This window comes from the organism of the source record quoted next, unplaced genomic scaffold (assembly GCF_019419815.1).
Source record: "Pyrus x bretschneideri cultivar Hongxiangsu unplaced genomic scaffold, Pyrus_bretschneideri_v1 Contig81, whole genome shotgun sequence".
NCBI lineage: Eukaryota > Viridiplantae > Streptophyta > Magnoliopsida > Rosales > Rosaceae > Pyrus > Pyrus x bretschneideri.
The window spans coordinates 768,528-793,198 of record NW_025999822.1 but is presented as its reverse complement, the minus strand read 5'-3'; the positions used below and the strand labels follow the sequence as shown (position 1 = coordinate 793,198).

At 36.3% G+C, this 24,671-nt stretch overlaps 2 protein-coding genes and 1 pseudogene across 2 annotated transcripts; 1 reads left to right on the top strand and 2 right to left on the bottom strand.

Moving 5' to 3' along the window:
- The first annotated feature begins 124 nt into the window (after positions 1–124).
- LOC103957900 (ATP phosphoribosyltransferase 1, chloroplastic) lies at positions 125–4,049 on the top strand. Its single transcript, XM_009370122.3, is given in 11 exon segments — positions 125–628; positions 729–842; positions 1,547–1,612; positions 1,689–1,796; positions 1,930–2,013; positions 2,839–2,940; positions 3,075–3,188; positions 3,269–3,349; positions 3,503–3,527; positions 3,530–3,621; positions 3,727–4,049. Coding segments are annotated over 11 exon segments (1,149 nt in total). The 5' UTR covers positions 125–361; the 3' UTR covers positions 3,823–4,049.
- A 5,890-nt stretch (positions 4,050–9,939) lies between these two features.
- LOC108867993 lies at positions 9,940–18,704 on the bottom strand (annotated as a pseudogene).
- Positions 18,705–19,801: 1,097 nt separating this feature from the next.
- LOC103957931 lies at positions 19,802–20,794 on the bottom strand. Its single transcript, XM_048575892.1, has one exon. The coding sequence runs from the start codon at positions 20,792–20,794 to the stop codon at positions 19,802–19,804; it is 993 nt and encodes a 330-aa protein (XP_048431849.1).
- Between the last annotated feature and the right edge of the window lie 3,877 nt (positions 20,795–24,671).

Below are 24,671 nucleotides of genomic sequence, written 5' to 3'. Positions count from 1 at the left end.
GAAGTTATATGACATAATAACAGGGATTAGAGGAGTTGGAGTCGTATTAGATGAGAGATTTAAAAGCTTTTAGCGTAATTATTTATGATAAAAAGAAAAAGAAAAGAAAAACTTGTAACATGTGTGGTGTCGGCGTCCTATCAAGAATCTCCTCAACAGATGACACTAGTACTCAAACTGGACTGGAGTGCCGTAAGTACGTGTAACTTATATCTTAACCTTGTTAATTCTCAGCCGTCAGCCACCTACCTACGACCTCCCTCTCTCTCTCCTCCCTCTCCTCTCTCTCCTTTCTCTCCATCTGCTGCACCGCCGTCTCCGACTCCTCACATTTCCAAATCCAAACAAAGAGAGCAACAATATGTTGGCATCAAACCTGCCAAAGAGTCCCTTCTTCCCCACCCACTATGTCCCCATCTCCCGCTCCTTCCACATCTCCTGCAGCGTCTCGCAGCTGCAAACAGCGGCGGCGGAAGCAGTGAACGGCCGAGTTTCTGAACGGAACGAGATTCGCCTCGGCCTGCCAAGCAAAGGCCGTATGGCCGCCGACACTCTTGATCTTCTCAAGGACTGCCAGCTGTCCGTCAAGCACGTCAATCCTCGTCAATACGTCGCCCAAATCCCACAGGTTCTCTAACTTCAGGAAGCATCCTTCAAATTTACGTGCTTTTTTATTTTTGTTTGTGGGAAAAATTAATTTCATTTTTCATGGATTTTACTGTGTGCAGCTATCGAACTTGGAGGTGTGGTTTCAGCGGCCGAAGGACATTGTGCGGAAATTGTTGTCTGGAGACTTGGACCTTGGCATTGCGGGTTTTGATACTGTCAGTGAGTATGGAGAGGTATGTATCTCAATCTGTTCATTCAGTTTTATTATTTTTAGGGATTTTCAATTGTTTACGTAATTTGGTTTTCCTTTGTTTTCATTTTTTGTCGAATTTCGTTGCAAGTTTTCGTAACTTGCTATGAATATGGACTGATAATATGTCACGAAATCAGAGTAATTTGTGTATGTTTTGAAATTACTTGCAGTCATTGCATCTCTTGAGGAAATCTTTGCTATTTCCCATGTTTGTTATCTAAAATGACTATGAAGAAGTACACTTATCTTTAAAAACCGTATCATCCGGATTTGGGGCCAAAATATAAAGGAGGAAGCTAATCATTTAAAATTTAGTAGGGCTTCCCCGTTTTAATCCCTTCAGGGAAGACCCCAGAAGTAGTTGATAAACCAGAAAAATGGGTGCAAACTAATGACTCATAAGTTTTTTTTTAAGTAGGGACATCTTCTAGTATGTCTGGCCTTTTAGTTTTTGAATGGTGACCTGATCAACTGGAAAAGGGATGTCTTTTTGTTGTGCAGAACTCTTTCATTTCGTAGATTGCAGGAAAATTTCTTGCAGTAATGGTGTCCTTACTTAAGACATTTTCAGTATTTATTATCTTTGTTATCCAAATGAATAAGATGCATTGATATTTCACGCTTATCACTGATATTACTTGTTTAAAGAGAACGGAAAGCTGATCATCTGAAGTTGTCTTTTAGGGGAATGAAGATCTTATCATTGTTCATGATGCTCTTGATTATGGGGACTGCCGTTTATCCCTTGCAGTGAGTTACTCTCTCTCCAGTTATTCTACTTGTGTTATCGTGAATAACTTTATATATCCTTTGTTTTGTTTTTCAGATTCCAAAATACGGGATTTTTGAAAATATAAATTCACTGAAGGAGCTAGCACAAATGCCTCAATGGACTAAAGAGAAACCTCTCCGAGTTGCTACTGGCTTCACCTATGTATGCATTGTGTTTATGATCTTTGTTGTTGTATTATTCTTCACGTTTTACGTTGGGAACAAGTTTCTTTTGCTGCATCCTTGGAAATAAGGGTTTTGTTTGCATTTAGTTTCACTATTGTCTTCTATTGCAGCTCGGTCCTAAATTTATGAAAGATAATGGATTGAACCATGTGAGTTTTTCAACTGCTGATGGAGCACTTGAGGCAGCTCCTGCGGTAAGAATGTGTTTTGTCAGAATAAAGTTTGTTGGGATGTTTTGAGTTTATGAGGAGCGTTGTCCTATAATGTGGTTGAGTTGCTCCAAGTGTAGTATAAAGCATGACACATATTTGCCAGCATATATACATACATACATACATACATACATACATACATACATACATAAATATATATATATGTATATGTGTGTGTGTACATATATGTTCAATTCATTGTTTCATGTCCTTTCAATGAAAAACATAGGGTATCGATTTATTATCTACTTACCAATATCTAAACATAAGTTGTCACATTGAACATCATACTAGTCCAGACTTCTATTGGATTCTTGTTGCTGCAGTTAAGAATCTTAAGATTATGATATTGCTTGAACAGACTGAATCCATGCTTAAGTTTTAGATGACAATACATTCAGTGACTTTGTAGTTAGGTAGTTGACACCAAAGGGGACCACCGTTTTGTACTGATATGGACAGTGGAAAATGCTGCGAAGTATAACGAAAATAGGGATTTAGGGTATATGGAAGAACTCTTGACCAACTTTCGTTTTTTTCCTTAATGATTTTCTTCCCCTTATTCCATAGCATCTACACCTTTATATAGGTTTCATATTAGTATAGTCAAATGCCATTTAACTAAAAAATAGGATAATCTGACCTACTACTCTACTAATTAGGGCATATTTTAACAACTAGAAAATAAAGTTCATTTAGAAAAAACACGTAACATGTACAATGTAACCTGATGTGGTGTTGTTGGCCTCAAAATCTGAAGCTAGGGAGAAGATAATTAATTACTGCTTGTCTCTCTTTTAAATTTAGATGGGGATAGCTGATGCAATTTTGGACCTCGTGAGTAGTGGGACGACGCTGAAAGAAAACAACCTAAAAGAGATTGATGGGGGAGTTGTGTTACAAAGCCAGGTAGGCTTCTTGGTTTGTGGCTCTTCTGACCAAGCATGTGATCTCGTAGGTTTAAGCATGCATCTAGAAGGAGCTGGTTTGAAACCCTGCTCTTTCTATATCTTGTCTTATGGTTGTAATTAGAATTTCTTTAGGCAGTTCTTGTTGCAAGCAAGAGGTCATTGATCCAAAGGAAAAGCGCTCTTGACACGACACATGAGATTCTTGAAAGATTAGAGGCACATCTAAGGGCAGAGGGTCAGTTCACGGTGCGTATTTCATGTCTTTAAAAGTCCATTTTTGCCCCTTCAGTTTTTTGTTTTCTTACATATTTATGGGCTTATGGCAGGTAGTTGCAAATATGAGAGGAAACAGTGCAGAGGAAGTGGCTGAGCGAGTCTTGAGCCAGGCATCATTATCTGGTTTGCAGGTGAGGTTTGAAATGAAGCATCACTCTATCTAACCATGACCCTAAGTTGCAGTATACCATAATAAGTGGGCTTTTATCACTATTATTATATAAACGGATCCTTATTCTTCCGTCTGATGAGTCTGTAAATAATGTACATGGTTACACGTCCAGGGACCCACTGTAAGTCCAGTTTTTTGCAACATGGTGGGCAAATTGCAGTCGATTACTATGCCATAGTCATATGTGTGCCAAAAAAGGCACTCTACAAGTCCGTTCAACAACTGAGAGCGGTGAGCCATGATATTTATTATAAAAGTATTGGTCAATGTTACTTGAAATTTTAAATCTAATTCCATGTTTGCCTGAAGAATTTCTCTTTGCTCTAATTTGTGCAGATTGGAGGCAGCGGAGTTCTAGTTTCCCCATTGACCTACATTTTCGATGAAGAGACTCCAAGATGGTGTGAACTTCTCTCAACGCTTGGCCTCTAGTTCTCTGTGGCCGATGATGTGCACGGTTTTTTGTATTTCTTTTTGTAGCCATGGCAGTATTTAGGAGTTTGATGGGCAAACACGTATTGATACCTGCAGATGGGCTATATTTCGGATAAAAATGCACTTAGAGGAGGGTTTAAAGTTTTAAACAATGAAATTCCTTGTACTCTATTGTGTTTGAATCGACAACTTGAGTTTCGTTTGCGATTTTTTCTTATCCTCTATTTCCCTATTTTGGTTAGACCGAGTTTGCTCACAATTTTTTACCATTTTTCAGTACTGCTATGTGTAATATTCGTGGATTTTGAACATTTGTATGCATTTTTCTTTTAGAATTGTCCAACCATGATGAAAGTATTTAAGCCGATTTTACGTACGTTGTAACTTATAATACCGTTATGTGTAATATTCCAACTATATGTTGATTATGGTAGATACAGAGAAGCTACAAATCTTTTGCTTGAGTACGTAGGATCGTTTGCATCAATGGTGAAGTGCAGCTTCTTCTTTTCTATCTTGAGCTTCTGCATTCCTGCTTGGCTAAGAGTTTCTTTTGATATTAACTTCGCATTTTCAACTTCATGCCATTTACTCATTTATATGGTGAAGGTTGGTTTAATTTCTAGTTTGAGGTTCTTTGTATGGGCTTCCGATGGTGGTGGTGTGGGCGATGAGGGAGGAGGGGACGGGGTTGTAGAACTTCAATCTCGAACTAGTAAGCCGATCTTCAATCTACAGTTACTAATGGTGATGAACTCGAACCTTTCTGGACGTTACAAGTGCCCAATACGATTCCTCTGTGTCATTTTCAGGTAAAAGTAGACTCAAAAGACGCGCTTTCTGCTTTTAGTTGAGAGATTCGTTTAGCTAACAAGACGGGCATACTTTGAATTCAACCTTGAAGTTGAGCATCAGCCGCACTGTAGATATGCATGAGCTCTTACCAGGCAATGCTATCAAGTTACAATGGTAAACTGGTATTGAAGGGGGCATCTATATACTATAGCAAGCATCTGTATTTTTAATCCGCAAGTTCGATCGCCTTTGTAGCTCTCACAACTAATGGAAAAGACGGTGTTCAAACAATTCGATTGCCCCTTGTAGCCGTCGATAGTGTTGTCAGGGCGTAGGCCGGCTGTATTGGAAGCTGAGGAGAGTTTCTGTATACTAGGTGGCATTTCCTGCTTCCCAATCTTGCTATGTATACATACAAGCATGATCAAACTTTGAAAGCAGATATTAATTTCATACGGTGAAACTTTGAAAGCAGATATTAATTTCGTACGGTGAAATGGTTTGCCAGCTGAGGTGATTAGAAATTCAGTTTCTGTTTCATATGATGTATAGAGAATTCGAATTGAAAACTCATTAATTGCTTTGCCCTTCAAAAACCTGATCTGGTTCGGACAAGAAATTTTGAGGACCAAATGTTTTCGTTCGTGAATGCAACATCGTCGCATGGTGTTATGAACACGAATTATAAATGTGGTATTGATAAGTTTGTGACTAGACCACAATATTAAGAAATATACATTGAATATGTATATACACAATCCTTGCATTGTGGTCAATTGTACTTGTACGCACAATATGGCATGTCTGCTTTTAGAGCGAGAAATTGAACCACAACAGAAGCTGCCTTACGACCGTCTGATCTTGATTCTCGGCACCTCTGATCACGATCATGATCACAGCCACAGCAGCCTTGGTATGATGATGAATGAGTAACAACGATAGTTCAAGTTCAGATGAGCCCTAACTCGTTGATTATGGAGTTCGAGATGGGTCCCACAGCCATATCTTCTTAATTCTTCTTTTCTTGGGAGAACAACTTACATGACACGAGTATACTATTACTTGCTCATAACAATAAAATAAAGACTTATACATATCTACCCGGCAAGGCCTCTTCACTTCAATCAACTTTCTTGAGTCTCAAAATTTGCGACTCCAATTTTATTTATTGTGAATTATTAAAATTAAAATTTTCTCTGTTAATTTTATTTATGGGTAAACACTAAAGGGAAGAACCCCAAACAAACAACTAAACAAAGTCGTTGATACCAACTAATCTAGATCAAACACAAACAGGAGGATCATCAAATTAGCAAATTCCTATGCTCAAAGTATAACTCCAGTTAGCGAGACAATCTGTAAATGGGTAGGATCATCATCAAACTTCCTCAGAACCGTAAGCTCGAGTTATCCAAATGCGTTTTACAGATGTCTCAACAAACTAGTCCTGAGGTCGAACCAAGAAGATTCGCATTGCTCAATCAACATCTGCTTGGCTGCCCACTTCTTGGGACTGAACGTCAGCTGCCTAAGGATTCATGGAAGCCACGTTCTGCCTTGCTGTCAAAGTCTTTTTAAGGAAGGCAGCAAGAACTTCATGTTGGATATATTTCAACAATTTGTGATATAATTATATATGTTAATAAATAATAAATGTAAATAGGAAATTAACAGAGTATGAACAATGAAATAATATTGAATAGAAATATTGAAGATCGAGGCTTGCGTACCGCAATGTCCTTGAAACAGAAATTTCGTCCCTACTCAGTGTTTGTAGTTCTACAGACGTTTGCTTCACCAGGATTTAACGATCATGTCAGAATTCTAGCACCAGAAAACTTGACTTCTGGCGAATTTCTATGTGGATCTCTCAGTAAGGATGTTTTGGATTATAGAAGAATAATTGTATTTTCTGTGTTCTAAATGTTGTACAGATGGAGGTATATATAGTGGGATTATGCATTTTCGCAATGAGAGTGTGATGTGACTGTTGGGAGATATCTCTTCAGAGGGTACTATTTTTTGATTTCAGACTTCATCTGAAAAGATTATTTTGTTAAAATAAAAAATAATTTAATTAAATTCGAAATTAATTAATTAGTACACCCCAAAGCCTAGCCCAAGGTGAGCCCAATTTTATTCTTCAAGGCCTATCACTCTAATCATTTTCCATAAAGGACAAAGCTTTATAAAGTAAGGAAACGTTTTGGGAATGGCTAGACTAAATTTTGTAAATTAAATGACATAGAAATTCATGATGTGATTATTACTTAAGTGTTAATTAACGTGCTTATTTATGATCAGTGACATATCATATAATTTGCAGATTTAGTCTAAAAATTTAGCCTCTCTAGCATTACTTTTACTCTTATGTCATAAGAAGTTAGCTATATATTTCATCATGATTTTTTTTATTGAATGATTTTAGGGACACCACATTTTATAGACCACATCTAAATCCTCTCATTAGAAAAGGTAAAGTTCACAATACAAAGTGTAATGCTAGGGAGACTAAATTTGTAGATTAAATTTTGTAAACAAAATGACATGGAAGTTGATAATTGGATTATTACGTAAATATTGATTAACGTGCTTATTGCTTATTGGTGATATATTATTTTGTTTCCAAATTTTGTTTATAAATTTAGTTCTCCCTAATATTACCAGGTTTAGCTTTACTCACATTTAATTCCATATGGGCTTTAGATTTGCAAGGGCAGGCATTGAATGTCAGCAGGAGGTGATGTGGTTTGAGGAACCACCGAATTTCATAACTGATGTTCTCTTTGAGGATACCTCTACGTAATTTTCTTTTCACATTTGTTCTGGAGGATAGTAAAAACCCAAGCTGCATCATGCATGCCCCATAATACTCCATGCAAGACAAAATAACTAAGAATCAGAGGAAAAAAGTTACAATGTGAATGATAAGGTTCTGTCAATTTCTCTGCTAGCCAAGAAATATGTATTTTTCTGTTTCTCTTGTAATTAAATTTTCAGGTTTTGATATGAAGCTTGGGAATGCTAGTTACCTTTCAGAAGTCACTGGAGTTTATACAGGCAGAAAACTTAAGGAATCATAGGATTTTTTGAACTTGGAATGCATAAATGAGAGCTGAAAGCAATCGTGGACCCTACATTTACTTGAATGATATACGCATTATGATCCCAGCTCCAGTCATCGGAGAAGATGCATTGACACTTCAAAATTTGCTACACTTGTCCTGTGAGGTTCCGTACGTTGTAGAATTATGAAAATTTCTGGGTCAAACGTCATATTATATGTTCGTCCAGAGTCAATGATCTATGCCTGATCACGAATTATAGCTGAAAGTATTGACTGCATAGCCATAGTTATTTGCCATTGGCTATACGTTGTACCATTAGGTCGTCATTCATAGATTCGGGGCTGTCTTCGGGGTCATTATGGTTGTACGTCAGAGTCTTCGCAATTATCAGATTCATCATTCTCGTCGAGGTCTTGGAAGCGACAACAAAGGAGTCGTTGCCACCATCTTCCAAGATCGGGCTCTTGGTGGTGTCGTCACACTCCCATATTTAGCAAGAAAAACAAATTGGCAAGGTGGAGGGGTATTTCGAGACATCGAGACCTTAGGATTTCTGGTCTGATACCCTGTTAAATCTTAGAGAAACTTGTCAAAAAGATATCAGAAAAACTAAATTGGGGCAATTTTCTGTTATATATGATATTATTCTCGCTTTGAAAGTTATATAGAATGTAAAGAGACTTGTTTTGAAAGAAGGGCAATAAAACATAGTTAACCTAATTGGCAGTAGGAAACAAATATGTAATTACATCTAATTACACTACTCAAGCAAAACACTACACATTCAAATTATACCCAAAATGTAATATTAACTAGTGCAATTTATGTACAAAAGTCTTAGCAGCTTCGATTCATAATTAAGAAGCATCTTCACACAAAGTGATCTTTGCACTGTACTTCTCTGGAACTTGATTCTGCAAAGGATATTTCAAGAAAAAACCAGAATGACAATCAAATAAAATCTCAATTCGTACATTATGTGGCTCACCAAACTGAAAATACAAGTATGTAGCTAGCTTCTTGTGCGTGCGCATCATTGTTGACTCTAAAAATTACAAAACCTACGTGGTGCGCAGGCCGAGTAACTAATAAGCTAACTACGTCCTTCGATTAAATGCGGGACGTGCCAACTCATCGGCTGAGCCCAGCCGAGAAGTAAAATTCATTGATGTCGCGTTGTTGACTTCTTTATCTTGCGACTGCGACCAAGGAAGGAACACTCTCGGTCCTTTGGGTTCTAGAGCCTGAAGACAAGGTTGCTGGTTCTGCGAAGTTCACAAATTGTCGGCGCCCGATTCGGTCACCGTGATTATATTCTTAAGAGTATAAGCACGTCGAATCGACACCAGACTATACGGACACAAATATTCAAATGTGATGTATGTCTTGATGGTGAATGTGGTTCGGCCGTCAGAATGTCGAACTCTAAAACTCACTTGTGAATATCCAATCATAAAATCACTCGGCGTCTGATACGCCGAATGTCGTAACTCGTAACACCTTACTTCCCCGAGAGGGTTGATAAGATGACCCCTGCCAATAAGGATTCGAAAACCTTTCTCGGCCGAGACTTGGATAGGTAACCAGTCGACCTCGATGCAGTGCTGATTATCCAAACTGAAGGTGCTCCTCGGTCGGCTGATTCTACGACAACAGTGTTGTTTATCCAAACTGAAGGTGTTCGCCGGTTGCCTCCACAATGCTGTTTATCTAAACTGAAGGTGTGTCGGCAGAAAAAGAAAAGGAAAAATCTCAAGATGTTTGAGAGGTTTTGCGCAGGGCAATTGTATGTTGAATTGAAGGTCCCTAATTGTTGCATGATTTATTGTATTTATAGCACCAACTCCTTGAGATCGAATTAAACCCCTATCTGGATTGGGAGTCCTTGCCCCGTTCCAGCTTTGCTTCAAACAACCCTACTCCCATTAGGACTTTGAACTCACCCGCCCCTTCAAGGCTTTATTCATTGCTGGTTGAGAATCCTAGTTGCACCAGAACTCCCTCGACCCTCTTTGTTTATCTGGACTACTCCTTCTTGCGATAGGACTCGACCATCCCTGCTAAATGGCCCGGAATCATCAGGCAGCCCATAGTATTTTGACATAGCTTTGGGCCGAGCACAAACCTACACTCGGCCCAACAATATTATTTTGGGCCCAAACAATCATATAAATGACTTTTGCCATACTTGTAAATGAGCACAATATTCCAATAAGATCATAAAGTAATAACTTACTTTGTAGTGAAAATCCTATGGCAAGCTTTCAGAAGAACTCCGAGATGATGCATTCCATATATGGTTAGTTTTATGGATGTGTTGTACCTTTGGATGATCCACAGCTCGTTTGCGTAAGGACTCCATAAATTTGGTTGGGACAGATACCAATTTCAATGTTTCTAGATTAGTAAGGTATTGAAGACCGTTTGGCAATGTCTCTAATTCCATGCAGTTGTGAAGTACTAAGAAGGCATCACACCTTGAATTGTTATATTTTTCAACTTGGGAAAATTAAGCAACTCCAAATGCGTAAGCTTTGCAAAGCCCATTTGGAAACATAGCTCATTCCCAAGATAGGCATTAACAAGGATAAGCCTTCTCAAGCAAGGTAGTGCTTCCATGTGTGGTAGTACATCTTCTTCAAGTCTAGACCACCGCAGACTGATATCTGTGACGTTCTTTAGAGAACCAAACCAACTTGGTACTGCTGCTAGTTTGCCACTCAAAAGAAGCCCTTGAAGGTGTGTTGGAGGACCTGGAGAAGCAAGTGCCTCGATTCTAAGAAATTCTTGTTCATTATTTACCAGTAGATACAAGTAGTAAAGGAGGTTCATCTTTTGAATTGAAGCACAGAGATCTATCTCATCACTTCCTTTTATATTTGTAATGCCAAGGTGAGTGAGTTGCGTCATGTTCTCGACAAGTTGAATAATGTCGCCATTTGATTCAACAAATGATAAAACTTACAACTTCCTCAACATATAAATAGTTGAGGGGGCTCTAATCCCTTTAGCATATGTAAATTCCCAAGACACTCCACTATATCGATACATAATTAGATGGCATAGATTTACCAACTTTGCAATTTCACTTGGAAGTGTTTCTATCTCCGTGTCACTGATATCCAAGGTCTGGAGATTGAAAAGCTGTCCAATGGATTCATGAAGCCCTTTTGTTGGAGTTCTACTCAAATTTAAATATCTTAAGTTGAATACATACATAAGATAGTTCGGAAGTTGTTCAATTTGTACATCCTCCAAATCCAGAATCCATAACAATTTGAATTGAGAAAGGAATGTATTTGAAATAGACTGGGAGAATATGTCAGGGGCAAACACATGAAAGGAACAAAGTTGTGACATACCTTTGCATGAGTTAATTTCTTGTCGAATTATTTGAATAGACAAACGACGAGCTCCAATTTCTTCTTCCACCACTTCTCTCCCATCATACACAACACAAAACTTTTCTTTTTCTGATATGGACAAAGCAAGCTCTTGCATAAGGTCATGAATCTTACAAGCTTATCGCATGGTTGGACACCTTACAACTTGCAACATGCTACGAAAATTGAGTTCCATAAGATAGCTCTCAGCAACTTCTTCTGGCATGACCCCTTTAACATGTTCAACGAATCCTTCAGCTATCCACAACCGAGTAATCCTTTCTGTTCGAATCAAATAATCTTTTGGGAAAATGGAACAATATAGGAAGTAATGTTTTAGCCGATATGGCAAATCATTGAAACTGAGCAACAAGATTGTCTTCACCGGTTCTAGGAAATGGTCATTTATTAGATGCCAATTTAAGCTATTCCGAACTTTGTTCCACTCTGCAGCTGACTCCTTGGAAGACATAAGACCACCTAAAGCTACGATTGCGAGAGGTAGGGCTTTACATTTTCCCAAAAGTTCCCAAGTTGACAAATCAAGCTCTGGAGGACAACAGTTATTACTGTAAGTTAAGAATGCTTTCTTGTTGAAGAGCTCCCAAGCCTCATTACTTTCCAAAAAGTAATTACTGTAAGTTAAGAATGCTTTCTTGTTAAGAATTCTATGGGCTATCGATCGCCCATAGAATTTCAGTGTAAGAGAATCTAGGGAGAGGATTTGTGCAACTGATAAGAGTTGAAATCAGGACCAAAATGGAAATCAGGACCAATATTGGGAATCATTTTTCGCGACCGTTTCAACTTCTGATGCTGAATAAATTAAAGACATCTCAGAAAACATTTCTTGTTCATAAAAAATTACATTACTAATTAAATTTGACATGTGGGTGATTAAATATTTCTTGAGAATCTCTTTAGTTAGATGTATGTGATGCAGTCAGTGTGAAAGAAATCTTTATGTAGTTATCATATTCATTTGTGCAAGTCTACTCCCTCCCAACTCCCAAGAATGCAATGAATGGAATCACCCGCATATATCAAAATATATTCCCCTATTAAATTGATTTATATATAAAAAAAAAAAACTGTTATTAGTATTTCAAAAATCTTATTCTATAGTCCTTACAAGTGTATTTTTCTTTCTAATTATAGAAAGTTTGGAGTACCAAATAAAGTTTTAGAAGTTCTAATAACAATTCCCTAAAAAAACGCTAAACTTACAGACTAAATATATTTTTCATACTATATTTGTACTTTTTTCAGATAAATATCAAGATTTTATGAATAGGTGAAAATTAGAGAGATAACATTTACTAGTGATAGAAGCGAAACAGGTGTAAAATATTACATTGTAACTATAGCACAAGAGAATGACAAATAAAGGAGGTAGGAATAGATAATGATATTATTCATCTTTTCTTTCTTTCTCTTTTCTATATCTGTTGATAGCAGTCGGAGTGCTCTGTTTATAGAGCAACTCCGTACTATTACATGTTGAAAATTTACAACACACCTTTTGAAAAATGATCTCCTTCATTTCCAAATCCACATATCAATACTGCCAATGTTTTCATTCATCTGCCAATGTTGCAAATCCAATCTATGTGGGTATTGAAAAAATCTACCAAGATTTTCAATATTATTGTGAGCATTCATTAACCCACTAGTCTTTTCAACACAAGAAATAATTTTGGTTTTTTATATTTCATCATCTTCCGTTCTACCTCCCATATATCAATGTCGTTTTCCGTCTAGTTTCTCTAGAAATGTTGTTACATACGTCGACGTGTCATGCACTATGGACCCACAAAAACAATTATGTAGTGCCAAGTAGTTACAAGCTACTGATTTCAAGACTTTTTCAATATTCCTCTTTTAAACACACACCGTTAATATTGTTTTCTACAGTCTTCAAACTCCCTCTGCTGGCGTGTCATTTTGGTTCTTTCCGGTTAACTCCTTCCACTCCTATTATTTTTAAGAGCTGATTTTGAAATTCATCCACAAACTTAAAAATTAAAGAATTTTTATCACAAATGGTCCTTGAGATTGGTCAAACTCATCATTTTGATCCCTCACTTTCAAAATCAATCAATATCGTTTCTAACAGTCACTACCCCACATCAATTTGGTCATTCCATTAAGATTTCGTCAACTATTCCGTTAGTTTGTATGTGAGACCCACAAATCCATTGAAATTGTGACATATGGATTTACACAAAATAAGAGTTTTTATTGCAAATGATCTTTGACATTGATCCAACTCTTCATTTTGGTCATTGAGTTTCAAAAATTGATAAATTTGGTCATTGACTTTCACTATGCACATCAATTTAGTCATTCGTTAGAATTTCATCCATTATTTTTCGTTTGTGTGCTAATGTGGTCCCATTAATCCAATCATATGACTCCATGTGGATTAAGTAAAAGAAACTATTTTTTTAAGAGTAAACCAATTAATGAGTATTCTGCGCTGGCATTTTTCTCCCATCTCACAACCCCAAATTGAAAAAAAAAAAAAAATTCAATCTAAATTCGAGAAAATCGAATCCAAATTCAATTCAAATTTGATTGGATTATAACCGACTAGAGAAAATGAGAAGTGAGTTCAAGAGGCAAAGTAGTTTAGTAGTGTCATAGTGCCTTCTTTTCTTTTTGAGCATACCCTGATCAAAACGACGATGACTATTTTTTCTTTTAGTTTTGATTTTTTGTTTCTTATTTTACTTTTAGTTTTAAATCTTAAAAAAAGAAGTTTCTTGTAGTTAATCTACGTCACCATATGCTTGGATTAGTGAGACACAAATATTTATGAAACTTTAACATAAGGATTAAATTGACGTGTGGTATTGAAAGTCATGGACCAAATTTATCAATTTTTGAAACTTAGGAACCAAAATAAGGAGTTGGATCAAAGTTAGGGACCATTTGTGATAAAAACCCAAAATTAAATAAAATAAGAAATATTTGGAAGAGGAATTTCCTGACCAATGAGTTATGAGTTATGACTCAGTCAGTCGTAGGTGGTAACCACGATCTAATTAGAGACTCAAAACATGAGTTAGCAATTTCTCTATCCAAGACATTTATTTTGTGTTTCAGTTTTGTCATGTCAACGAGCTAATTTCAGTTACCGTTTAGAAATCACAAGAGTTTATTATTGGATTGTATACGTACTGGCAAATAAGAAGAGATGAGTGCTTGCATCTTCTCATGGGAAAGACTGGTGAAATCTTTAGCACTCGTAAGAATTGATTCTGCAAAACAAATACGGTAATCAAATTTTCTGTGGTTCGAAACTCCAACGTGGAAGGATGTACTTCCTTATTGACGGACAAGAAATGTACAATGCAAGGCTTTACCTAGGGAGAGTGGATAAGAATAATATCCTTTCTAATATTGACGATCAGTATGTTAATTTCATGAAAACCAGTCTAACGACGAAAACTTAAATTCCTTCTGCGGTGGAAAGAATACTAGCTAGGATAAACTTTCGTAGGACAGGCCTGTTGAGGTTTCGGAGTAATGGTCGATTCTGGTGATATGTTGCTCCTTTGAAAGATTCAGGCCTCCTTCTTGTATGGACTCTGTATGTTCGTTGATTCTCATTTGATTTATTTAATCCAATGACTCAAAATAAATAGAAATTTGTATAGAGAAAAAAGAGTGTAAGTCACTTCCCAAGAGAAATGCTAAGAAGACTCTCTGAAGATGCATTTTCTGCTTTTAGTTGAGAGATTCGTTTAGCTAACAAGACAGCCACACTTCCAATTCAACCTTGAAGTTGAGCATCAGCAACACTGTAGATATGCATGAGCTCTTACCAAGCAATGCTATGAAGCATTTCGATAGTGTTGGCAGGGCGGAGGTCGGCTGTATTGGAAGCTGAGGAGAATTTATGTACACTACGTGGCATTTCCTGCTCCCCTATCTTGTTATGTATATACAAAGCATGATCAAACTTTGAAAGCCAATATTAATTTCGTACGGTGAAATGTATTGCCAGCTGAACTGATTAGAAATTCAGTTTCTGTTTCATATGATATAGAGAATTTGAAGTGAAAACTCATTAATTGCTTTACCCATCAAAAACCTGATCTGGTTCGGACAAGAAATTTTGAGGACCAAGCGTTTTCGTTCGTGAATGCAACATGGTCGCATAGTGTTATGAACATGAATTGTAAAATGACGAGTTTGTGATTAGAGCACAATATTAAGAAATATACATTGAAATAAATATTGTATATACACAATCCTTGCGTTGTGGTGAACTGTACTCGTGGGCACAATCCGGCATGTCCGCTTCTAAAATGAGATAGATTGAATCCCAATAGAAGCTTCCCTACAACTGTCTGATCTTTATTCTCGGCGGCGCTGATCACGATCATATCATAGCCAGAGCAGCCTTGGATATGATGATGAATGAGTAACAACGATAGTTTAAGTTCAGTTGAGACTTAACTCGTTAATTCTGGAGTCCGAGATGGGTCCCACAGCTATATCTTCTTAATTCTCCTCTTCTTGAGAGAACAGCGTTCATCACACGAATACACTATTACTTTCCATGATAGTAAAATAACGATTTATGCATATCTACCCGGCAAGTCCTCTTGACTTCAAACAGCTTCTTGAGTCTCAAAATTTGAGACTCCACATTTAGTTATTGTGAATAATCGAAATAAAATTTTTCTCTGTTAATTTGATTTATTGGTAAACACTAAAAAGGGGAAGAACCCCAAACAAATAACTAAACAAAGTCGTCGATACCAATTAGAGACCCTTAAAACAATATGAATTAAGCTAGATCAAACACAACCAGGAGATCATTAAATTAGCAAATTGCTATGCTGATGCATGGACACGGGGGAAGACCAACGTATCCCGTATCTGACACACAGGGATCGGATACGTGGGGAGATACGTACTGGATATGCGACCGAGATGTATCCGAGTCAACAGATACGTTGTTGACTGATGGGATACGCGTATCTTACTGTTGAGATACGAGTATCTTACTTTTCGGATACGTTTCAAACTATAATCAGAGGATAATCACACAAAAAAAAATCAAGATAATTACACTTAATCCACACATAATCGTGATAATTGACAGTTGATTGAGATTAGCTGAACCAAAACGATTCTTTGACCAAAAACCGAAATGATTTCGTGTATAAAATTCGGATCTACTTGTTTTTCCTTACTCGAACCTCAGAACTGTCATCGGCAACTGCTCCTGTCGTCTCCGTTTGCAAGTGCTGCATCGTATCTTATGCATCTGCTGGTGAGAGCTGGTAGCTGGGTTTCGAATTCTATGCTTTTCTGAAGCTTTCTTTTTCTTTTTGTTAATAATATTGATGCTTTTCTGCTCTGATGCCTCAACTTCACTTATTAGAGCCCCGTGTTGCTTTTTTGAAGCCAAACGAAAGGCTTCTTTTGCTTTTCTGTTTGCATATTATAATAATATTATTGTTCGTGGCCTAGAATAATCTAGATTATAATATATTTATACATGCTTTTATGTTGCTTTGTTGATCTCTTAGTGTAAATTTAACTAGTGACATTTTATGCGACTATTTTAGATTGATTCTTACGATTTACATGTTGGTAATTTACGAAAATGAACCATCCTGTTAATCATGCAAATGCTAATGTTAACCTAGTTGAAAATGTTGAAAATGATTATGGTACACTGTGTAAGTATGTTAAAAAGCTCGGAAGAGTGGAAAATGGAAGAGGAGGTACTATGTTTCAATGCAACTATTGTCAAAAGATTTTCAAAGGATCCTACTCTAAGGTCAAGTTTTATTTGTTAAAAATGTTTGGAAATGGGATCATCTCTTGCAACAAGGTTACTGATGAAGCTCTTGCAGAAATGAAAAAGCTAGTTCGAGAATGAGGGACTCTTTCCTTTATTTTTTTAAGTCGTTTGGGTGTTTTTTAAGTTTTTTAGGTTTGAAGACTAATTTAGTTGTTTAGTGAATTATCTTTTTAAATGTTTGATGTTTATCGAAATAAATTTGAACTTGAATAGTATATTTGAATGCTTATTTTATAATATTTAGATTTATTTATTTATTTATATTATTTTTAATTGCCGTATTCTTGCTGTATCGTGTCTTCGTTTTTAGAAATTTTACGTATTCCCATGTCGTGTTATATCGTATCCGCATATCCGTGTTCGCGTCCATGCATCACCTCAAATTATAACTCCAGTTAGCGAGACAATCTGTAAATGGGAATGGGGATCATCAAACTTCCTCAAAACCGTGTGCTCGAGTTATCCACATAAGTTTTACAGGGTATCTCAACAAACTAGTCCTGAAGTCGAACCAAGATGATTCGCATTGCTCAACAAACATCTTGGCTGCCTGCTTCTTGGACCGAACGTCAGCTGCTTGAGGAATCATGGAAGCCAACTTCTACTTTGCTGTTAAGTCTTTCTAAGGAAGGCACCAAGAACTCCATCCATTTCATCGCATTTCTCAAGCGCTGAGTCTAGGATTGCTCTAACTATCTTCACGACAGCCACACGAGAGCATTCTTTTAGGGAAGGAAGTTTAACAACTTGTTCATCCAAGAATTCCTGAAAAGAAGATAACCCTGAAAGCGTTTCAATATCTTTATGCACTTGAAGAAAGGCAGCACCACTGCTTGGAAGGATACCCCTAAAGGCTGTCAAACTAGTCTTCAAATGATCAGATGGGAACACACCGGCTAACAAAAAACCTTTGAAAAAAGAAGAAAACCTTCTTGTGCTTCAGAGTTACTTAAAGCATCAAAACCAGGACTAAGGATTCCTTGGGTAGTTTCCTTCGCAGAACTTGCAGTCATAGTTTGTTGAACATCAGAAGAACGAGAGCCAGACCCCAAAAATATAGTTTGGTAAAATCGATCAACAAAGAACTCAGTTGATCTGCATTTTGAAAATGGACACTCGAAGCAACCTCTTTTTGTTAATAGTATGTTTCGGTAATCATGTGTATTATGATGGGGTTCCACCGTATAAGCACATAACAAATCTTGTCCCTCATTAATATGGGACAACTCTCCACACGCCCCCGCACGTATGACTGATTTTCAAGCCTACACGTGGACAACAAGTGGGTGACGCAAAGCGCGTGTGGCCATTTGGCTTCACACAAGGACAACCTGCTCTGATACCATGATGAAATTGAGGTTCCACCATAAAACCAATTGACAATATGAGGAGTAACTTAAGACCATGTAAGCACATAACAAATCTTGTCCCTCATTGATATGGAACAACTCCCAACATATTATGTATCCATCTAAAGAAACAAATATCAAAATAAATCCCTGCCACAATGCATAAACTGATGCCACAAACACAGCTTAGAATAAAAACGCTGAGAACCAGCTAACTCCTATTACTTTAACTTCATTAAGCAGTCAGATTTACTACACGTTTCATGAGCAAGACACAAAAGTGTAAGATTAAGGCTCTTACAAGTCATATTTTTCAAAGAAAAACATACCTATGTATAAACATCCAACAAAAACCCGAAACGACGGGGGATCGGGCCGCCGGAGATGTGGGTAAGGTCGACGTTGGAGAGGTTGGAGGAGAGGTTGGAGGAGAGGATGGGGTGGCCAGCTCTACCATGGCATAGGCAAGGAGAAGAAGAAGAAGTGAGGTGTTTGGTTATATGTTCGAAGTGAAAATTGGTGTTGGGATTACAATAGTTCGGAAAAATATTAAATCAACAAGTGTTATAATACTATTGGGCCACATAATATGGTCAGCAAATTAGGCCACAACATTCTAGAAGTGTTCTTACACACCCATTATTTTGACTTGATATGGCCTAACAGTGTTTAGTAATTTACACACCCATTTTATTATTATGCACTCTTTTTTTATATATGTTGGCTGATTCCCTTTTAATAAATCATTGCTTGCAAGTTCAGGTGGTACTTATGTAAAATAGAAGTATTTTTACACACCATCATATATAAAAAAGAATGCATTTTTACACACTCATTATAATACTATTGGGCCACATAATATAGTCAGCAAATTGAAACCAAATGGATTAGGCTTTAGATTACTTGGATGTTGATGAAGTTTTCATGGGGTTTCCTTCGGGATCCTCTCCTTCTTGTAAAGACACTTCGTGTTGATACTATGTTGTAAAACTAACTTTGTGAGTGGATGGGAGAGAGAAAGGGCTCATGTGTATAAGAATTATGTCTTCTTTCCCTGACCTTCTACCTTTATTTATACTACTCATAATAAATTTTCTTACCTTACAAGTAACACAAAGCTTATAAGGATTTGATCTTCAAATCCCATTGAAACTCTACTATAAGTTCACCAAATTCACGCACTTTGAGTAAATTTTGCTTATGTAGACCTATAAGATGCAATATTAATAAAATATAGGGACCCGACCTAAAGCATCCACTTCCAAATTTCCGATGTCATTGCCAACGTTCCCAAAAAAAAAAAAAAAGGCATGCATAATCCCATCGATATCAACAGCTACGTGATGCATCAGCATTACCCACAAAATTAAGGTGCAAAAATTAAAAGAAAAGGTCAAGAACTTCAACATCATGTGCAAAGGAATAGAAAAAACTAGCTTTATAAATACATAAACCACAAAATATATTTAAATCCTACCTAATGATCAAGGCAGGTAGGTCTGTATTACAGAAATTAATTAATATTATCACCAAACTTTACTTGGTCAAACATAATTAAACTTGCTCAAGCTGAACATCCTTAGATCTGAGAGGCACATAATCTCCCAGATAGACCTCAAGGTGATCAGATAACGCCGATTTGTCGATGTTTTCATGGTGGTACGACTTGCAAACGAAATAGAGCACAGTTTGGATTACAAGACCAAACAAAATCAACTTGAAAAGCAACAACAAGCATATAACTCCATAAGCTACTCTGTCAATCACACCAAATGACCTTCCTCGCACAACTAGTTCTTGAAACCCAAATTGTAGGAGGCCGGCCAAAACGGTGAGCTTAAAGAATATGATTGAAGCCACCCACATATTTCCTTTTAGTAGTGCCTTGCTCTTCGCCATGGCTTTGATCCCTCTTGCTTCTTCAAGAACTGAGACCACGCTAGCCAGATGCCAGATTAGGGTTAGGTAAACAAATCCTATGAAGTAAACAATGAGTAGAAAAAACCCAATTATAACACCGGCATCACTGTTGCCCATCGAAAGTAACCAAATAATTAGGACTAGGAAAGCCACTATATTGTAGCAAAAGAAAGCCAAGAAAGTGCACAGGAACGTGACCATGACTCGCTTCCAAACTTTTGGGACGACGCTCATCACCTTCTTGAATGTGATTTCTTTCGCCGTGTATATACACGCGATCGTGTATACAACGGCAGAGGTGGAGAGGAGGCCGAAGATGAGCAAGAAGGTGAAGTATGCAGCTTTGAAAAGCCAAAAGATTGCCCACTCGGAGGATATGACATCTGATATTTTTTCATACCTTGGATTGTTGGTGCTTGTTCTATCAAGGGCTATTTCGTTCCTGATGATCTTTGAGAGAAGGATGTTTGAGAGTTCTATGTGCGCCAAGAATATGAAGCTCAGAGGGAGGATCAAGGCTAAGGTGATTTGGCTGAAGATTTTTCTCCATGAAAACACAATTTTGTAGGCTTCTTTGTAGATGCCAAAAATCCCAAGAAATTGTAATTCATCTTGTTCTCTATCCATGTTGGCTTTTTTCTTGAATGGGTTTTTGATTCAGAGAGAGAAATGTTTGGGGAAAGAGAACAATATTGGTGGGGAAGAAGGGTTTTGGAAAATGTATATAGAAAAGTAGGTTGGACATTATCATACAAGATTACCCTTGCGTTTCCAAGAAACTTGCTAAGTCAATGTCAATATTGGGTGGTTGGTTGCCATAACTTATGTAATAACATCCTAAACCAAAATAAAGTCAATAACTTTGTTCCTTTTTTATAGCTAAAAGTCAAGGTTTATTCAGATTCACGAACAATGGAAGGAAATTAGAGTATTTTTAGCAGAAGGTCCAAAAAAAAAAATAAATAATTAAATTTAACGAAACACTCCAGTACTATTTACTTTTAATGAAAAATCATTTTTTATCTTTCCTTGATACTATTCACTACACCTGTATTTGTTATTTTTCATTAAAACTAAAGTTTTTTTTGAACTTTTTGTGAATTTTTCTGAAAAATAAAATCATATAAACTGAGTAGTGGTTCAATTCATAACATCACCCGTCAAATAATTTCATGATGTAAATCAGATAGTAGAATGATCAAGAATCACACATTAAAAAGTGTAAATCCGGCAATAATGTTCAAACTTCGCACATTTAAGTTGTAGTGCCGATTTAGGCTCATGACCTCGAAGGGAACGATGTTACGATCTTGATTCCAACTAGTACTCCTTGTAAGCCTAGAATACTCATGTTTTCTTCTCAATTTCAATTACTTATGATTTAAAGTTCTTGTTTAATTTTTCTCAATTTAATTGCCTTGAAAGTTCTCTCTCACACGCATATAGACGAAAAAGTTGCATTATATTGCTCGAAAGCATAATAGTTTTTCATATGCTGTATCATTTGACCATTATTTTTTTCCTCCATAAATTTTTCGGAACCAATGTTACTTAACTTCTGTTTATTTTACACAACAATACATAGACTAAGGATTGAGAGAATAAACTGGTATCAAACTAGTCATTCAAAAGCTCATATTTAAAATGAAAAGAATACCATTAGACCATAATATTAAGTGGAAATACATTGTCACTTTCAAAATATTAATTTTTAGTGAAACAAACGTAATGGTCATTTTCTTTTTAAAACATATTTTTAATTCCAAACTAAATAAAAGAACCATATAATCATACAAGATGACCATGTTGAAAAATGTGAAAAGTCTCACATCAAATTTTACAAAATAAATTAGAATTATATTAATTGATGCCACTTCTCATTATATTAAAGCCTTCTATAATAAAAGAAAATTTTAAGTATGTCGAAAACACAATTTGATACAATAAATGTCATTATATAATTGGTTAGAAATTTTTATTTTAAGTTTTTAACCAATTGTATTATTATACTTGATCTACCGCACCATGTTTCTGACTCATTAAAAAATCTCGCTTGTGAAAAAAACGCCATAGTATTGAATTTTGTACAGGTACTTAGGTAGGCAAAATCTTTATGATCCAAAATGAATATAAATTCATTTCTTACTCAGCTCATTATCTATATAGGCCTCATGTAGGGAAAATCTAGAGATATACAATACACTTCGGTTTTTTTTTTTTTTTTTTTTTAACTTTTGTTGGGGGGTTGATTGGCAAAATTTAAAATTTTCTTTTGTTAACTTCAGTCGTAATTTTCTTAGTACTCTGTGGAATAAACAAGATCACAGATTAAGACAATTCTGTTCTTAGCATTCTTAGTTTGAAAATGAACAGGAATACAAGTCTAATCTTGACTTTATGTTCATATTCTAAGTCTTTTGGTTTGCCATGCCATTTATATTCTTATACAGCAAGTTTGTATGACACAAAGTGGTCGGCTTGGGCCATGAACAGTTCTCCACTATCGTGACATTTCATTTTAACACAATAGCATATGTAAGTTTTTCTGCATCTATAATTATTTTAGTAGATTAAAATCACGTGTCGTTGATCTCGTTCTGTATAAATTGATTTTCTCGTCCCGCCCCCACGTCCCCACCTCACAATTCCTCATCAGAGATGGAAATTAATTGAAAGGTCAAACGCCAAAAAAAGAAATGGTACAATTGAGTTTTGAGAGAACATCCGAGGGCATTTCCGGAACTTGGGAATTAGAGGGGCCGCATGGAGAAGTGCGTCAGGTCGTGCACGTCGAGGAAAAAGAAGGTTTTGTATTCATTATCCGGCCATCCGTCAATTTCTAAGTCTTTAGTTTAGTTTGTGGGTTTGGTCCAACGGAGAGCCCAGTCAACACGCTTATTCGCCCGGCCTCTACGAAACATCCTCATAAATCAATGCTTTTTATGTATTAATCACACAATTGGATCGTAATTCCATCTTACTATCCTTTTGAGACTTTAACTTCCCCCCAGATGATGGTCCAAATTCTACATCATTGACCAAAAAGACAAAACAATAAAATAAAATTATATAAACACACAAGCCCTTGCACCTCATTGGAGGAGCTATTGAATACCTTCATTACTCGGTCGATATGAAGATTTATAATTGAAGAAATTGAATTTTTTTTCATTAACAAGAGAAAGAAAAAATTTATCGGAGACCAGTCTTCTAATTTGGTATTGGTGTGTTTTTTGAAAAAAACTATTTTTGTTGTGTTATGAGATTAAATGGTTGTAAAATAAAGTTGTTGACTTTTTAGTTTTTTTGTTTTTGTAAAAGTGTTTAAAAAAAAATAATAAAAAAAAGAAGTTGTGTATGAGACTCTGAGTGATTGGTAAACTTTTGTATAAAATTACGTGAATATGTTAAATGATTAACAAAGATATGATATCGGATGTCATATAATAATTGCAAAAGAAAATAATGTGGAGACAAAGATTGTAATTTAGTAAAATATGCAAGGGTATACTTATCATTTGCAGATTTTATTAAATGGGCACTGATCAATAAGCTTTAAGAAAAAAACATTTTTTTAGAAGCATAGTGGACCATATATTTTTCTTTTTTATTGTCATTTACATTAATTTTTTTTCTAATTTTTATTTATTTTAAAAAAACACTTTTTTTTTTGTCTTACCTAACACTTTTGGTGTTCTAGAATTTTTTTTAATAAGTTACTTGTCACATCCCAGCCCATGCAGGATCACTTCCCTGGCCCGACTCTACCGTAGCACGATATTGTCCTCTTTAGGCCCCTAGCACATCCTCACAATTTTGTTTTTGGAACTCACACGAGAACTTCCTAATGGGTCACCCATCCTGGGAATGCTTTCGCGCGCTACTCGCTTAACTTCGGAGTTCCCATGGAACCCGAAGCCAGTGAGCTCCCAAAATGCCTCGTGCTAGGTAGAGATGAGAATATACATACAAGGATCACTCCCCTAGGCGATGTGAGATGTTACATACTTTTTTAGAAGCACTACAACCTGAGACCAACTCTTAACTTATAGATCATATTCAAAGTTAAATGTTCTAGAAACTCGATATTACATTGGTAAGTCCTTAATAATAGAATGATACAAATAAGGAAATAAGAGTAACTTATCGATGATGGCTGAGGCAACGTAATTCTTTGTCTTTAAAATAGATTTCACTCCGGTAGTTTTATTAGCACCCACAATATTATAAATACACTCTTATTTATTTAATTTCATATAAATTTTCTGTTTTACCCGACAATTTTATGAATCCACCCTAATTTACTGAATTTAAAATGAAAAACCGACTACCTACAACCAGTACGCCCGCTGCCATGGTACCACAATTAAATTCTTATACCTATTTCATTAAGGCAGTAGATTATAACGAAATTCCACCAGCAAGAGCATAAAAAACGTTAGCTTAATTGATAAACACTTTTGTGGAGTAAAAAATAAATTTTAAAATCCTAGAGTTGCCATGT

What these genes read in the sequence shown, in the direction of transcription:
- LOC103957931 (XM_048575892.1), bottom strand. Translation starts at nt 20,794, where the DNA reads ATGGATAGAGAACAAGATGAATTACAATTTCTTGGGATTTTTGGCATC.